Source organism: Coenobita brevimanus, chromosome 100 (genome assembly GCF_032717465.1).
Source record: "Coenobita brevimanus isolate Jiangsu-jjx chromosome 100, ASM3271746v2, whole genome shotgun sequence".
Taxonomy (NCBI): Eukaryota; Metazoa; Arthropoda; class Malacostraca; order Decapoda; family Coenobitidae; genus Coenobita; species Coenobita brevimanus.
The window spans coordinates 9,954,466-9,973,342 of NC_137053.1; the positions used below are offsets into that span (position 1 = coordinate 9,954,466).

At 41.5% G+C, this 18,877-nt stretch overlaps 1 protein-coding gene across 1 annotated transcript in view; it reads left to right on the forward strand.

Moving 5' to 3' along the window:
* The window catches only part of LOC145414518 (synaptogenesis protein syg-2-like), a 476,991-nt gene extending 471,976 nt beyond the window's left edge, over positions 1–5,015 (forward strand). Inside the window, exon 14 of the mRNA XM_080284041.1 lies at positions 4,656–5,015. Coding sequence (XP_080140167.1) covers positions 4,656–4,809 — 154 coding nt within the window. The 3' untranslated portion in view covers positions 4,810–5,015. The remainder of the gene's footprint in view (positions 1–4,655) is intronic.
* The last annotated feature ends 13,862 nt before the right edge of the window (positions 5,016–18,877 follow it).

An 18,877-nucleotide genomic window follows, 5' to 3' on the forward strand; every position in this document is an offset into this window, starting at 1 on the left:
AAAATATCCGCTGAAAATCCCCATCGCATTCCACGAAATGTAAAACCACTAAGAACAAGACGGAGTCAAAACACTGACATCCTTCTCGCAGTTTTAGCAGCGCTAAACACACACACACACACACACACACACACACACACACACACACACACACACACACACACACACACACACACACACACACACACACACACACACACACACACACACACACACACACACACACACACACACACACACACACACACACACACACACACACACACACACACACACACACAGAGTATATTAGATTCATGGGAGAATGACAATGAGGTGAAGGGAAGAATGAGAGAGAGAAACTGAGAACGGGAAAAAGACACAGGGTTAAGAAATGGACACAGACAAGTAATTGGAGATAAAAGGATCAGCTGTACCTGACTTAGTGTAAGGGACCGTATATAATTGTCATAGGAGTTTTTGTAGTACTTCTTCCTCGGCTATTTATTACCTATATTACATCATTCAATTGTCCGGTTCTCACTTGTGGGAAACGATGTGGGCCTAGGATATATGGAAAGAGCTTATAAAGAATATCAGGGTGAAACACTCATAATGAATCGCTACGAAAAAATAAGAATACTACAAAGTTTCGGTATTACTTTAGAAGTAACCAACGTTACCGATTTTCATTATATTACGTCCCTGAACTATTCTAAGACCTACCTTTTAAGCAGTGTTGCCACAAGTACGATAATTATCGCATAACTACGATAATATTGCCTCTAGTACGATGTACGATACCATTTTCTATTATCGTACAGTTTGTACGATAATTTTGGGTTGAAAGCTAGCATGGCAGTAAATTTTGTGGCACGCATAGCTAATCATGCACAGTTGTTCCACAATTGGACAGATGAGGATCTTAAGGGCTAATGTGATGGTCATCACTGAAAATATTCTTTTTATGGTCTTACTGAGTTATTACCTGCAAGAGTAAGCACATTTCTATGAATTATCTAAGTTCTATGGACAGCATTCTGTTGCTAGTCAGAGTGATTTTCTAGATTGGCACTAAGGCTATTTCTTTTCCTTGAAGTATTATTTTTGTGATAAAGGATATGATTATACTATCGTAATATTATCATGATGAGATTTTCATGGTATGCTCTAACTCTAATACAAAATAAAGTGATAAATATACACCTGAGTACACGTCAGTACCTTGCAGAACGACGTTTCTTATGAAGATAATTGTAATGGGTAAGTTATCAGTAATTAACCAGGGCATCGGCGACCGTTTTAAAATAGACTACATCAGATTCTTAAACACTGTTTAAACAAAAAATAATGATGTACGATAATTCCGACGAAAAATCGATAATTTTGAGAGGCCGGTACGATAATTCCCATCTAAAAGTGTGGCAACACTGCATTTAAGCCTACTTTGAGTTGGGGGAGCGAATTTTGTAAGGGTAGTCATGTAGTGACATGTTAGGCTAATGCTTAGTAGTGGATGAATGTTGCGCCATATTGGATGGTGTGGGCGTGTGTACTCGGTCTATGTCGGCTGGACTCGAGTGTACTAGGCTGGTACTTTCGTATGTATTTGAGTTTTAAAAACAGTCAATCAGGCTTTCCCGAGCAACAGGGACTTTTGAAACCAGCCAGTCACAACAGTCGTAAGTAAAACCAGCCAATCACCTTAAAGTATTTGTGGTTGACGCAGGGACGCCCAAGGAGTTCCGGTCTAGCAGCCGTAGGAGGATCACTGCCGTCATAGTGAAACTTGGTTAGTGGAACCCCTAGACTTTCCCAGCTATGCCCGAGCAGCGATCTACTGCCACCGCCTACGACCCGTTGAGGGGGGCATCCAGCAGTAGTTCTAAGCCGCCGGGAGTCACGAAGATCACAGGTGCGGTGGTGTGGTTCAACGTGAAGTCTGGGTACGGCTTCATCAAGCGTCGGGACACCGGTGCTGATGTTTTCGTGCACAGACTCGGGATCCTTGCACCTAACCCCCGGCACTTTTGGCGCTCTCTTGGCGAGGGTGAGGCTGTGGAGTTTCGGCTCCGTCCGTCACCCAAGGGTCCCGAGGCTACGGATGTCACTGGGCCGGGAGGTGCTGCTGTGCAGGGCTCTGCCCATGCACGGCGGCGCCCCACGGCCCACAGACGCCAGTCTCGTGATCCTGGGTGTTCTGGGGAGACTAATCTCCTGGTCTCGATGTGCGTCGCTACGGCACAGGCTTTTTGTGGGGGTGACAAGGCTCTGTTGCACGTTCTCCTTCCTCAGATCTTTGAGGAGAACGGGCTACCAAGACTTGTCATCCCCCAGAGCTTTGTCGGAGACGCATATTCAGCCCCTTGTCCAGATCGTCTTCCCCGGCGGCCTCCTGCGCAGCCCAAGTCCCGGCCACCTCCACCTCGGCCCCGCTGTACACCGCGCAAATGGCTGTGCCTGGACGGACCCCTCAACAGGGCGACTGGCTCGTCTGTCTCTCCCCCTACCGACAAGGCACCGATCACGGCCATGGAGCTTGACACCATCACCACCGTTGCTGAGATCCACTCCTTGCCGTCTGCAGCCGAGGGGGAAAGGGCTGCCGTCCCCGTTTCGCCCGACCACCGCGACGTCGAGGGCCCTTCCCCTCCCGTTTCTCCACCTGCTGCTGAGGGTGTGGATCTCACAACTTCCGCCACTGATCCGCCGCCTGCAAGCCCCTCACCTGCCCTTGTTCTGCCATCCTCTGCTGAGTCCGACGATGCTGCGTGTGCTCGTGAGCTCCTCGCCGCCAGGCTCGAAAGCGGAATAACTCTAGCTCTCAGCCGGGTCCTTCAAGACTCCCCATTAGGCGTTCCACCTCGCCTTAGGGACTTGGGGGAGCTAGAGTTGTACGAGGATATAGATCGCGACTCCGAGTACACCGACATCTCGGACTCTGATGGGCAGACTTGAGGTGCTTTTTTTGTCCAGCAGCTCTTCTGCTTCCTTTCGCCTGCTGCCCCGTCGTGCTCGTCGATCATCGGGCAGCCGTTTTTCACCACCGACCATCGCACCTTCCCCTGCCCCTGCCGCCTTCCCCTCGTCCTTCAGCCTGCTGTTCCCGCTCCCCCTCGTCCTTCAGCCTGCTGTTCCCGCTCCCCCTCGTCCTTCAGCCTGCTGTTCCCGCTTTGCTCTGAATCGAGAGCTTGATTCCGCCTTTTCCCTGACGGGCTCTCTGTTTACCCGTGCCCCTACATGTGCGGGGCGAATATCCACACACACACACACACACACACACACACACACACACACACACACACACACACACACACACACACGACGCCCAAGATTTGAAAGTCAGTCATAGTCATGGCCGCCGGTGGTGAAGAATGTGTTGATTTCCAAGCTTGTATCGGTTGTAGCAAGGATTACTGAGAGATTATCAAGGACTACCACAGTAATAACGAAGCATCTATTGAACTACTGAGAAAAAACTGCCAAGTGAAGTACAGTGTAAAGAGTGTAATTTGCCCTGCAAAGATTGGGAAGGTAGACATCAGTGGTACTGCGGCTGGTGGAGGAAGAGTCGGAAGAGTAAGGAGAAGATCCAGTGCAAATTCACCGTTTCCGATTATAAAGGAACAATTCTACACCCTTAAAGGTAGGTCAGGTCAGGTTAGGTTAGGTTGTGTTGGGTTAGGTTAGGTTAGGTTGGGTTAGGTTAGGTTAGGCTGGGTTAGGTTAGGTTAGGCTGGGTTAGGTTAGGTTAGGCTGGGTTAGGTTAGGTTAGGTTTGGTTGGATTAAGTTAGGTTGGGTTAGGTTAGGTTAGTATAATGCAAAATAGTGTGTTTTTAATTATCTTGATCTTGATTTGGGCGGATAAACACTCTTTCGGAATTCTTACTCAAATTTCCAAAGGGGGGATTTTCCCCCCAAAATGAAGGTCTGAATTAATTAAAACACCCTATTTTGCTTTGGAACACAAACAAATTTTCATTAAAAACAACGTTGGTTACTTCTAAAAATTTACCAAAGTTTCTAATGCTACTTGGGATATAGCACAATGTTGATTTTTATACGGTCATCCCAGTTCAAGGATGGTATATGGGCCATAGATGGGTAGGTTGAGAGGTAGATAAAGGGTCGTGGTGAGGAGGGTATGTGGAGAATGGCCTTAGATGCTGCAGCTTAGAGAGATGGAGGCTACATGGAGGCGTTTACAAGTATTACACCTTGGATGAAAGACGGTATATGGGTACTTGATAACCCGATATAAACAGATACATACGAGTAAACGCAGAGACAGATAGTTTGATAGATATTTTGTGACAAAGCTAGTCACACAGACACACAAAAAGATTATGACTATAACCTTATAACATTCTCTCACTTAAATTCACTCCCATTTCTCCCACTCCCAACCCCACAGCCTCTCGCTTGTAAGGGTTAGCGACCGATATCCGACACTCGAGGATAATTGAGGTATCAGAAAGAGAACAAATAATTAAAAGGGCTATGTAGTCCTCGGGGTAAATACAAGAGGTTCTATTATCCGTTTCTTTGTATGTGTGTGTGTGTGTGTGTGTGTGTGTGTGTGAGAGAGAGAGAGAGAGAGAGAGAGAGAGAGAGAAAGAGAGTATAACTGTTGTACCTTTCCATGTTTCAAATCCTCATGGAAGCCTCCTCTCAGATGTCAGTGCCTGATGGGCGAGGATGTGGGTGTGGCTTCTTCGCCCACGCCAACCACCAAGACTTCTCCAACCACGCCCGAGAAACGCACACACCAGGATGATGCCCCCACTGGTCCCGACGTGCTTATTTCAGCCAGCAGTAAGTATAAATAAGACTGCTACGAATAGAGATTGTGTCGGTGTGTGTAAAATAGGAGTTAAGAAATGGCGTTGGATGGTGGGTGTGGAAAGAAAATGTTTATACATGATGCTTGGAGTCAGAGTAAATTTTGTTTGTGTGTGGTGTGTATGTTGTGAGACTGACATGGCTATTTTGAGAAAGCACATGTTTACTGTACAGTATATCCCCCTGTATATAGGGAGATTAAAATGGTTTAAGTGGCATGCTGCCAAATCCATCGCCAAACATTGAAGTTTCTGGACTCAGTATCTCGTTATCCCGATAACCATTGCTTGCGCAACTTGGCACACTCATTAGGCTTCTAGGAAACGCTGAACCTATTCAATTTAGAGGTTCTACGTTTTAGAGTCCCCCTCCTTCTTCCACGTCATGAATCACAGCTTGTGGATGTCATAATTCAGCAACCACGGAACCTGTAAATTTGCTAATTTGCAAGCATGTAAGTCTGTGAAGATGCTACCTAATCATTTTCACTCATTAAGGTCGAACCGTTCCCTGACACAAGCGCCCCCGCGGCACATCACAGTTTGTTTAAATCGTGTCTCAGTAATCAGGATTTGTGCAACCTAACACACTCAGCTGTCCTATGATTAAGCTGGAGCCTCTCAGTTTTCGAATATTCACTCCCCACCAGCCTCTCCATTTAATGAATTACGGTTTGTGGATGCCAAATTCAGAAAAAAAAAAAACTATTTGTTGATCGTTATAACACACACATGTTTATTGTAAAAGCAATATATAAAAATTTTGAAGGTAATGGGTACCCACCTTCACATTTCTCTGTGTTCCCAGTTCGTAATAATGTATAACTGTTGTGCCATCCATCTATAACCCTTAACAAACCACTACACAACGTCTTAAGCTATTGTCCCATTCTTTGGTACTGGCGGAGTGAAAGGGAAATATATCCATACCTACACCACGAACATATCATAACCCGGAGACAACGTGGAAGGCGTGTGTGTGTGTGTGTGTGTGTGTGTGTGTGTGTGTGTGTGTGTGTGTGTGTGTGTGTGTGTGTGAGAGAGAGAGAGAGAGAGAGAGAGAGAGAGAGAGAGAGAGAGAGAGAGAGAAAGAGAAGTGCTCATAGGAATACAAAGGAAAGCAAACAGCAACACACCCGTTGGCCCTTTCGTTTGAGAGAGAGAGAGAGAGAGAGAGAGAGAGAGAGAGAGAGAGAGAGAGAGAGATGTGTTTCCACATTGAAGGAAATGATTCTTTTCTAAGGAATTCTGAAGTATACAAGGATGAGTCTAAGGAAATGGTAATTGTACAGAATTTCTAAGGAATCATGGCAAAAGAGCAAGGAAATATAGAAGTAAAGACATCAAAATAATTCAACAAAATTTTACTATTGAAAGTTAAAGTTTTTTATCTATCTGTAAGCGATGCCAAAACCCGCTGAGAAGCCAACTCCCGCAACAATCACTGGTACCAGTCCCGACTTGATGATACTGACGACTTTGACTTTTTTTCCTGTCTGTCTCCCCTTTGGGGCTAAGATGCGAATGAATGTGTTTAAATGGATGAGTAAATGGCGAGTGTGTCGTCCTGTCTCGGCTACCTCCCTTTCCTTGAGGGAAGCAGCCTAGGTATATAGATAGATAGATAGTCTCCAAAAGTTACCCTAAACCTTACTCAACAGGAGGACTACTGGGCCTTGAGAGCAGGCTGTGAAGCCCATGCCCAGAGTCGGACAAAAAAAAAAAAAAAACTAGCACAGGCAGTAGCTAAGTTGCCCTACCTAAAAGGTTTTGGCTACTGTCAAGCTGCTGATCTTGAGTGAAGACAACAGGCCATATTTGGAGATCGTGATGCTAGTATGGACTTCAAGAGATTTTGGCATATAGTCTTTAATGCAAAAAATTCAGAGGGAGATCTTAAATTTTCAAACCTATGCAAAATTCTCTGCATATTGCACTTGTCTCCTTTTTCAAATGTATCAGTTCAGTGAATCTGCAGCCAACCCAAATTAATAAAAAATGAACACAGAACTGCCCTGAAGCTTGAGCCCATCCTTGGTTGCTTACAACCAAGCTTGCCTTGAAAATGCAATCATCAGACTGCAAGTATAAACTCACTAAAAGATATGCTTAGCCTCTATTCCAAAATGCTCCCAAATACGGGTAACACAGGATCAGCTGATTTAAGACGTTCCAGTTTAGAATTTGTAAGACGTCTTCCAAACTGCTAAAAATCTATAATATCAATACAGTATACGGGAAAACTCCAGTTTACGAAATTCCAATTCAAGGTTACAACAATTTTATAGGAACAGAGCAGAACTCTTCCAAATCTGGGGGTTTTCTGTACTGGTAACTGTTTTTGTTTTTCACTTTGATATACAGTATTGTATTCGTAAAAGTCTATCTCTTAAAAATCTTTTTTCATAAGAAACATGTTCTTTTATAGTAAACAGTATTTTTTTAATGAATCTCATAATTCTCATTGAAAAAAACACAATACAGTTAACAGTATCCGGTTTAAAATCTGGTATATAAGTTATGAATATTATATTTAGTCACCGATTAATATGGGAGGTGTTGGTTTGGTAAACTGTGTGATGAAATTTTGTGATCAGAGTAAGATTAAGACTATAGCATTATACTCTGCAATTCTGTATAGGATAGGTATTTTTATTTCTAGTTTACCACTGGTTATAGCAATTCATTATACAATTTTAAATTTTTATAACCCATGTATTTTTATTTCTAGTCTGCCACTGGTCACTTTAAATTAACAATATTCTTATCCATTTTTGAGGCATATTTATTTTGTAAAACATTTTGTCAAATTAATTTACTACTTTATTTTTGAGGAATATCTGTTTTTATAACATTTTGCTAATGAACCGTATAGCACTGGTATTATATTCAGCTAACTCATTGTACATGTAGTTGTTACAGTGTGCAGTCTGATTGCAGTGCAAAAGGAATCCTAATATAATTGATTATGTGTATGACTACAAATACTGTAATATCATTGGTAATAGAATGTAACTTTTTGAAAATGAACTAATCTAGTAAAAATAGTAACTGAGATTGCTGAAAGTAATCATTTATTGAAGAATTTTTTTTATTATTACACAAAGAAGTTCTAAGGAAATTCATAGCTGAATCTAAGGAAATCTAAGGAAATTTGGATAAGAATCTAAGGTAGTTGATTTCCTTTTTGTGAGAGAGAGAGAGAGAGAGAGAGAGAGAGAGAGAGAGAGAGAGAGAGAGAGAGAGAGAGAGAGAGAGAGAGAGAGAGAGAGTACAAATGGAGTACAAAGCAAAACAAACAGCAACAGTCCTGTCGGTAGTTTGTGTCTATATTATATTGGGAAGGTTATAACTAACAAAAATACTGTATCAGCCAAGGACAAAGAAAAACAGGAAGCTCCCCCCATCCACCAACCAAACCTTCCGGCTGAAGCCGGCAAAGAATAGTGATAAGGACCCTCATGCTGCATAGAAATTCTGTCGTTGAAATTTCTTAGGAAAGAGAGACAGGAAATCTTATTCCACACTATCAACTTGAAGGAAAATATCATTAAGACAACGATAATTAACGATGTTCTGCGGTTTGTACAGTATAAACCAGACTCTGAAATAAATAAATAAATATATATATATATATATATATATATATCCAGGCGATTTTTAGAGTTTAGTACTGTATCACAGTTTATTACACTGGAGGGCAATTTGTTCCATTTAATCACAACTCTTCTTGTGTAACTGAAATTGTTTGCTGATAAATTTATGCCTCCTACCTCTAGCATAAATGAAACGAACAACTGTGAAGTATTTATCGATAACCATATAATAAACATATATGTTGTCCTTTGAGTATTTGAATCTGTCTATCTATCTATCTATAGCTCGATGCCCTAATCCCGCGAAGGGTGGCCATAGACAAAACGCCTCCAAGTCACTCTGTCACCCACCATTTGACTACTCTCCCCCCAACTCACTCTCCCCTCTCTCATATATCTCTCAACTCCATCCCTCCATCTCATCCTCGGTCTTCCCCTCCCTCTCTCACCCTCCACCTCACCTACATACACCCTCTTCGTCAGTCTTTCATTCTCCATTCTCTCCATATGTCCAAACCACCTCAATGTATTTCTCCTAATCTTCTCAACAACATCCACATCCACCCCACAACGTCCCTTCACTTCTTCATTTGTCAACCTGTCCCTCCATGTCACTCCACATGTCATCTCAAGTAACTCATTTCCACTGCTCTCACTCTTGACTTGTTCCCCTCTAGCAAGGTCCATGCTTCGCTTCCATACGTCAGGGTAGGGATCGCAATACTATCATGCAGTGACTTCTTACTTCCATACTCACCTCCCTATTTCTCATCACTGCTTTCAGTGAATCAACAACCTTCCTTCCTTGCTGTACCCTTTCACGCACTTCATCCCCCAAAGTTCCATCCTTACTCATCACACTACCCAAGTACTTGACTGCACTCAAATTCTCCAAATCCTCACCATCCAACCTCACTGTACATTCTGTGACTTCATTCCTCTCAAACGCATAAGTTTACTCTTGTTTACATGAACTTTCAGATTCCTCTTCCTACACACTGTCCCAAATTCATTCACCAAATCTTGCAGCTCCCATTCATCTTCACTCAACAATACTGTATCTTCAGCAAACAACATCACCGGAATCTTCCAAATCTCACCCTCATTCATTAGAGCCACCCCCACATCCACTGCCCTACCTTGCACCTCCTTTACAACCCCATCCATGTATATATTAAATAACCATGGAGACATCACTCATCCCTGTTTTAGTCCAACATTTAGATCAAAGAACTCACTCAGCTCACCATCCACTTGCACCGTAGCCCTAGCTCCTTCGTACATACTTATCACAGCACTCAACAATTTCCCCTCCACTCCATATATTCTTAATACCTTCCACATGCCTTGCCTATCTATTCTGTCATAAGGTTTCTCCAAGTCCATGAAGGCAGCATACACTTCTTTTCCCTTCTCTAGATTCTCCTCCACTAAACATCTTAGAACACACACACTTTTCCCTTCCTAAATCCCCCTTGCTCTTCTCCAACTAGCTCCTCTGTTAGGCTATATGCCTAACTCTATCAGTGAGTATTCTACCATATATTTTTCCAGTCACACTAAGAAGGCAAATACTCCTATGGTTACCACATACTTCTCTCTCCCCTTTTCCTTTGTATACAGGAACAATTATACCTGATTTCCAGTCCTCTGGAACCCTTCCCTCTTCCCAAGGCAATCTACACAACTTCCATATCCATTCCACAACGATCTCATCCCCATACTTCAGCATTTCACCACACACTCCATCAATTCCTGGGACCTTTCTCATCTTGATCTTCTTCACTGCTTCCACTACTTCCGCCCTACTGATCTCTTCCTCCCTCCTCTCATCTCTTCTTCTCCCAGCCATTCCCCAACCACTTATACTTGCACTGCTCTCACTCTGTACATTCAACAAATCCTCAAATTGCTCCTTCCATCTCCTCAACTTCTCTTTCTTCTCCACCAACAATCTATTATTCCTGTCTTTCACTCCCCTACTATTTCCCCTTTCACACTGCGTTACTTTCTTTACCTCCTTCCAAAACAATTTCACACTCAGATTCCTCCCAAACTCTTCATCTACTTTCTTCTTACTCTCCTTCACCAGTCTCTTCACCTCCCTTCTCCTGCTCACATATACCTCTTTCTTCTCTCTCTCATCTTCTTGCCTACCTCTACTCGCCAGCCATTCACTATATGCCTTCTTCTTTTGTTCCACAGCTCGTTTCACCTCATCATTCCACCATGTTGTCCCTTGCACACCTCTGCATCTCCTCCTCACTCCACAAATCACCTCACATGCTGCGCCTATCTCTTCCGTGAATATCTTACATACGTCTTCCACCCCTTCCATCTGCTCTAACTCATACCTTCCCAATCGTTCTTCCAGTATGCTCTTATACTCTGCCATTTTCTCATTATCTTGCAACTTCTCCACTCTTCTCACAGAAGCTGTTTCCTCCTGTCTTCTCCTTTGTCTCTTCAACCATTTTCTTTGCAGCTTTACCTTGGCCATCACTAAGTGATGGTCCGAGATTCCATTCCCCCAACCTCTCCACGCTCTTGCATCCAACACTTGTCTTCTCATTCGCTCATCCACACACACGTAGTCTATCACTGCCTTTCGTTCAACAAGTTCACCATCCATCCTCCTCATTACTCACCATGTATACCTGTGGATCATCTTATGCCGAAAGTAGGTGTTAGCTATTGCCAACCCCTTACCATCACAGGTGTCCACCAAAGCACTACCATTCCCATCTACTTCAGCTGGCACACCCCAATGACCAACCACTCCATCCACTCGTGCATTCCCAACTTTGCCATTCATGTCTCCAATCAAAAACACTTTCTCGCTCCTCTCGAATTTGTCTACACATGCTTCAACACCTGCCCAAAACTCATCTTTCATTCTTGCCACTCAGTCCTCTGTCGGCGCATACACACATACAATCGCCCACACTTTCATCCTCACCCATACAATCCTTGCATCCATTGTTCCATACTCTCTTATAATCTCCTTCCACTTCTTGCTTATCATCAGACATACTCCCTCTCTTGCCTCTCATTCTCATAACTTCCGCACATATTCATAAACCGTACTCCCATTCTCTCATCCTTTCACCTTTTCATTTAGTTTCAGTCAATCCACATATATCCACTCTTGCATCCTCAAGCACCTGAACAATCTCTCTCTCTTTCACTTCATTATTCACTCCTCTCACATTCCATGTCCGCATCCTCAGGATGTCCTCTGTCCGTTCCTTAGTCATCAAAGTATGCTCCGTCCTGGTCCGAGGCGCTTTATTGACTTGTTTAGTTAGTTCTTTTTACGGGGTGGGGCACTAACCCACCCCAAACGCTCGTACGACAAGCAGAGATACTGGGGGAGTATTCTTGAACCCCCTTTCCCCCAGGGGGGTAGGTTACAAGGAGATTTAATACTTGAATTAAATCTCCTTGTAACCTGCGTTTAGTTAAAGTAAAGTGATTCAGGGCTTCTGAACGCTTCTTGTATGGTTTATTTCTCAGTCTAGGTATCATCTTTGTCACCTTTCGCTGTACTCTATCAAGTCTATCCACATCTCATTTTTTTTTCCTTTTATAATTCAGTGGCCAGAATTGTCCGCAATACTCCAAGCTCGGGTATATTAAGGAATTTTCCAAAGTGAGGACGATTTTTTTTTTTTTTTTTCGGATTTATACTCAGATACTTTGCCTATGAATCAGATCAATTTATTGGCTTTCTTAACAGCCTGTGTACACTGGCTGCTTAGTCTGAAATAAGTTATTTCTATAACTCCCAATTCTTTTTCATGGTTTACACTAAGTTGAATATTTTTCATGTTATGACTGGCCCTTACGTAAGTCATTGTCATGGTTTACACTATCAAGTGAACATTATTCATACTATGACTGGGCCTTACATTTTACTGTCAGTGTTTAGAACTTTAACATTCATTTATATTGAAGTCCATTTGCCATGTTTGGACCCTATTAAACACTTTTTTTTATGTGTCCGACTGTGGGCAAAGGCCTCAGTGCCTATCCCAAGGCCCAGTAGTCCTCCTACACACCTCTACATGTCACCACTTCGGCGCTAACACCCACCGTCCATATTGAATACATGCTAGGGCTGTCCCATAGAAGACTGGTGTACTGGTATTAGCGGGGATATTTTTACATGTCGGAAGGTTTTCTGGTAGATCAGTAAAGTCTCCTTTTATGAAATCCAAGCCCTTAAACTGTTCCCTGCCCCAGCCGGGATTCGATCCTGGGTCCATTAGGACTGCAGGCCGCATCTTTACCGATCCAGCTACATCTCTCTAAATTGCTGGCCTCTTCAGTAATGTGTCTGTTCTGTTATCTGTTTTAGTGTCACTGACAAATTTAGAAATCCTACAACATAATCCTTCATGAATATTAATCATTAATGTATAAAAAAAAATAAAATAATATATAACACTGAACCCTGTGGCACTCCAGTTTTAACATCTATCCAGTCTGCTTACATTACATTTATTACGACTCTTTGCTCTCGTTCGCTTAGCCAATCTTCCATCCACCTGAGCACATTGCCAGTGAAACAATGTGCCTTTAGCTTCTGAATGAGTCTTTTGTGTGGAACTTTCTAAAATTTCTAATAAAATCGAGATGGACAACGTCAACAGATTTAGTCTCGGTATACACGTTCACTATATCGTTGAAAAAGTCTAGGAGATTTGTGAGGTAAGACGAATTTTTCCAAAAACCATGTTGCAAATCTTTGGTGAGAATATTTGTTTTTAAGTGTTTTCACAAACTTGTCTCCGATAACAGTTCCATGTAATTTACAAACCACTGATGTTAATAATTTTAAATTAGTGGGTCAGTAGTTATCTAGTTGTGCTTTGTTGCCCTTTTTAGCTGTGGCGAAGCCGACAACCTAAAAGTGGTACACCTGGGGATTCTCTCTCTCTCTCTCTCTCTCTCTCTCTCTCTCTCTCTCTCTCTCTCTCTCTCTCTCTCTCCTTCAAGTAAATTTCGAATATCTGCTCTTGGAGAACTCTGAGCGATTTTCATACGGAATACGAAGTTGCTCCGCTTGACATTTTCAAGTGATATAACATATCAGCTATTACATCAACTGATGGATCAACTGACTATTAGGCGATTTTTTTTCTCCCACAAGGAAAGTTAGAATATCTGCTTTTCGAGAGTTCTGAACGATATTCTTATGGAAAACAAAGTTGCTTATCTTGAAATTTTGAGTAGATTTAACTTGTCATCTGCTGCGGCAGCTGCCACATCAGGCGACTCTTAGACTATTTTCAATTTCGGCTATAAGGAAGAATTTTAGCGAATTTCTAATGAAATACAAAGTTGCTCCACTTGAAATTTTGAGTTGATCAGCTGTTGCACTGACTGATGCATAGTTTCGGCACAAGTCTATGAAGACAGTCTATTCTTGTTAAATATCTGGGTTATGTTTGCAAGCTTCCAATCATGTGGCACCTTGCTGTGCTTTATGATGTCAGCAAGTTCAGATCATAAGGGCTTTGATTTTTTGTTCTGTATTTCCATTAATAAATGTGGATATATTTTGTTTAGTCCTATATGTTTTATTCTTTCTCAGTTTACCGATTGCTAGTCGTACATCACTTTCACGAACTGTAATATCATTGGTTATGTTACCCTCTTCCATTGAAACCTGGGAAACTGCAGGAATCCTATGTGTGTATTCTATTGTTAATACGTGAAGAAAGTATTAAGAATTCTCACCAAATTAGTTTCATATCATTGTGTTGCCTATTATATGCTGTTAAAGGTCCAGTTGTTTATTACATTAAAACTTTTTTGTTTCAGACGTACTTGAAAAATATGGGGGGATTTGATTTACTTATATGGGAATAATTAGATTTTTCTTCGCTTCATCATCATTATTATTATTATTATTATTATTATTATTATTATTATTATTATTATTTAATTGTTCTTTTTTTGTTTTCTGTCGAAGAGCATCATATTTGTTTTTATTCCTTTGATTCATTGTGCTTTTTTTATTATTTTTTTTTTGTGCAAGATTTTTTTTTTCCCAACAGACAATGCTTAATATCAGAGTTCCACCATCTGAGTTTAAAATTTCTGGCAGGCCCTCTGTTGCACTTTCGAATACATAACTTGACTTCATTGTTGAGAGTTTCTGTCAGAAATTGCTATGCATCATACTGTAGATATCTAACTTTTCGATGATGGGATAAAAATGTCAGATACAATTGCCTTTAATTTATTGAATGTAGCTCTATTATATCTGGGCACTCTCTCATAACTGGCCTAGACATTGTCATCCCTGAATATAAGCTTAACTGTAACTATACGATGATCACTTGTACTAAAGTTTTCTCCTAAGTAGCATTACTCACTAAATTTTCTGATGTGGCTAAGACAAGATCTAAGATGTTATCTCCACACGCTCAATAATTTATGAATTGATACAATCAACTTTCCTGAAAGTCTGTGTATAAGTCTAACCATGTGTGAGGATAGGGCTCCTCCCCATTTCGGAACTGGCAAATTAAAATCGCGAAATATTTCAGTGCTTTGCATACAAGAGACTTCTGCGATTTCAATGCAGATGTCATTATCAATGTTGAGTGACTTCAGATGGATGATAAATTATCTGGTGTGAATTTGTAACGAGAATCATTTCTAAACTGAATGTTAATGCTATAAATGCTTTCAGTAGATGGCTTTGTGGTTATAATTAGATGGAATCCTTATTTAATGTATAACAACACATTGGCTATTGCTCTATCCTTCTTTTCACTGCTGAAAATGTGATATCTTGGTAAATTAAACTGTGATATCTTGGTAAATTAAGCCGAGATTGGGAATCTCACTGCACAGTATTTAGCTATGATTCTGTTTTACCACTTACATCAAAATATTCAGTAATTACTCGTACATGTGCCTGTAAAAAACATAATGCAGACTATGCACATTTACAAGAAGAGCTTTAACCCAAGGCGTCCTGTCGACGTATGGATACGATGCAACATTTTGCATTTGCCAGTCCCAACGATGTACTGGTACGTTGTGCTATTGCAAGATTTATAATTTGCACAATTTTCAATTTTCGCGCTTGATTTTTCGTACGTATACACAGGACACCTTCCTCTATTCCTCTACAAGATGCCAAGCAGAGACAATGCCTTACACTGTATAACCTCCCCCCCCCTGCATGCCATTGGCTTGGCAATTCACCTGTTACCAGTGACCTGGCCAATAAAGACATTCAGGGCCAGAGTGATTCCCCAATCGATGACAATGTGGAGGACAAAGTTTACATAGCATTAGAGGAAGAAACAGTCAGAAATGATGATCAGGTAATGTGGCAAAAAAAAGGTCAGGTATGGTGATGAGTTAGTGAGTGAAACAATGCTTATAATGCCTATATTACTGTTTGAAAACCAATATACTCTCATACTACATATAAATTCGTACTAAGTAAATAAATAAATACCGTTTATGAGTGGTGTGAAATAGTTACCCTCCCATAGAACTCGTTTTCTTTGGTGCCAGCCTGTTAGAAAACCCAGTAAGGTAAAGAGGTACTGCTACCTGGATCGAGTATTTTAAACCTCAGGTGAGCGATTTCTCTATGAATTTTTGATGTTTCTCACCAAAAGCAGAGGTTTTAGCCAAAAAAAAAAAATTATGAAAATACCTCGGGATTGGGGGGTGTCGGAGGTGCGAAATAGCTTGGGACGTGACAGGTTAATGTATTTTCCTTTCTGATATTGGGAGCTTATTTTACCTTTAGTTTTATTAGCTCGTATCGTATTACATTTCTTGGCCCATTCAGCTCCCATGATGATTTTTTTTCTCCAGAAAGAACGTACTGCATCACAAAGCAAATAACTGTGATGGGCAAAACCAAAGGCATTCAGATGTAGTTCATCATTTGAAAATAGCATTTGCTCTCATATACCTCTGGAGTTGAGAGGTATATGAGGGAGGGGGGGGTGAGTTGGGGGGAGGGTAGTCAAATGGTGGGTGACAGAGTGACTTGGAGGTGTTTTGTCTGCGGCCACCCTTTGCGGGATTAGGGCGTCAGGCTACAGATAGATAGATAGAAAATTGGTTCTATGTGTCAGTGAACTCCACGCCTTTCTGCAAGCAAAGTGATTTGACCCTGTTATTTATACTTAATGCTTTAATGAAGAAGACACTCCCTGCATCAGTCCTTGGGAGTATGCCTGAAATTAAAATATTGTTAGCTGTCTCCATGTAGTGCTGGATAATTTTTCTGTATTTCTAGATCAGCTCCTCTGATCAGGTTTGTACTACATCGGTGGTACCTACAGTACAAGAATAATAACAAGGCTTTCATTTTTTGCTTTCAAAAAACGGCGTCCACGGCCAGTGTTATGCCATTCGCTCCTGCATCTGGACTGTAAAGGCACTTTCGTTTAAAGGGAGCCCTGCCACAAAGTTTCAGTAACTGACCACGGATTCTGGATTCTCCCACAACTGGTATACCTCATGGGGCTTTTCCCCTATTTCCTCAAGAACCTTAAGTTATTGTATGTAGTCAATGGGATGTTACTTCTTTTTCTTGCTAATCTTGGTCCTTTCTGCACTAGCTGGAGCTCTTCGTGTATGGTGTGGAGAGGAGAATTAACTACAGTGGGAGGAGGATGGTTAGCAATACTCTCATTCTGGATAGCACCAGTCGTTGGCCGAGTGACATTTTCCTCCACGCTGTGCCCGTTGTTATTCATTATAAACTTCACGAGCACACCGACTTCTTGGTTAAGATTATTAATTTTGTTAGTAGCCTCGGTCAACTTGTCTCCTAGGTTAAGATGGAGTTTGCACATCCTGCAATCAAAGAATGGTCTATGTAAAAGGATCTGGTGAAATTACCGGAGATGGCAATGCAAATAATGTTCCGGGGCATTCTGGAGTTCAAAGTAACTGTGGAGACCAATCGGAGAAAAAAAATCAAAGACTTACTGCTTAACAAAAAGGAGGAGAAAATGGAACAAGATGCAATTTGTTTTGTAATATCTATTAGGAAATTATTTACAATTTATATAATAGTTACATGTGAAGGTACTGTTGTTGTTAAACTAGACAGAGACAGTTTTTCTTGGTCAGAAATGTACCTGGTAAAGATATGTTATTAATCTGTTAATAATCTGCTGCAAAGAATGGAATGCTATCTGCAATGATGGAATAAAACTACTATCACCTGAACTATAAGAACAATGACAATTCACAACACAAACACTGTACAGTATAAAAGTCTTCAGTTATTATAACATATAATATCTACAAACAATTATTAATCCATTTAAATATTTACAATTATTAATACATATAAGTATTTTGAAACAAGTTGTGGTTATTTAACAGCACCTGTTGAATCCCTGTTTGTCGTAAAAGGCGACTAAAAGGGTTGGTGGAGGGTTAGTGCCCTAAAAAAACAAACAATAAGCCTCGGACAAGGACTGACCAAACGATGACGACCAAGGACCGGACAAAGAACATGGTTATCGGAACGTGGAATGTAAGGGGAGCGAATGATGAGGTGAAAGAGAGAGAGATTGTCCAGGTGTTTGAGGGTGCGAAAGTGGATGTATGTGGAATAACTGAAACAAAATGGAGAGGAGAAAGTGTGAGAGAATGGGAGTATGGATGGGGGTATATGTGCAGGAGTAGGTGAGAAAGAGAGGGCAAAGGAAGGAGTATGTATAGTTGTGAGTAAAAGATGGAAGAAGAGCATAAGAGAGTATGGATCAGTTGGGTCAAAGATTGTGTGGGTAAAGTTGAAAGTTGGAATACAAATGTGGGCGATTGTGTGTGTGTATGTGCCAACGCAAGATCGTGCTAGAAGAGTGAGAGAAGAGTTCTGGACAAATGTAGAAGTGTGCATGGAAAAGTTTGGAAGGAATGAGAGAGTGTTTTTGATTGGTGATATGAATGGTAAAGTTGGGAATGTGAAGGTGGATGGAATAGTTGGTGAGTGGGGTGTGCCTGCTGAGATAGATGAGAATGGGAGTGCGTTAGTGGACATTTGTGCTGGGAGGGGGTTGGTGATAGCCAATACCCTCTTCAGGCATAAAATGATCCACAGGTATACATGGCGAGTGATGAGAAGGGTGGGTGGTGAACTGAATGAAAGGAAGGCAATGATTGATTATGTATGTGTGGATGAAAGGATGCGAAGATGTGTAATGGATGCAAGAGCTTATGGAGGTTGGGGGAGTGGACTTTCTGACCACTACTTCGTGGTGGCCAGAAATAGGATTCAAGTAAAATGGAGGAATAGAAGAAGGGAAAGACGAGAGGAAGGAGTAGTTGCAAGGAGAGTGGAAAGGTTACAAGAGGATGAGAAAAAGGCAGAGTATAAGAGAGAAGTGGAGGAACGATTGGAGCAGATGGGAGACGTGGAAGGTGTGTGTAGGATATTACAGAAGAAATATGTGCAG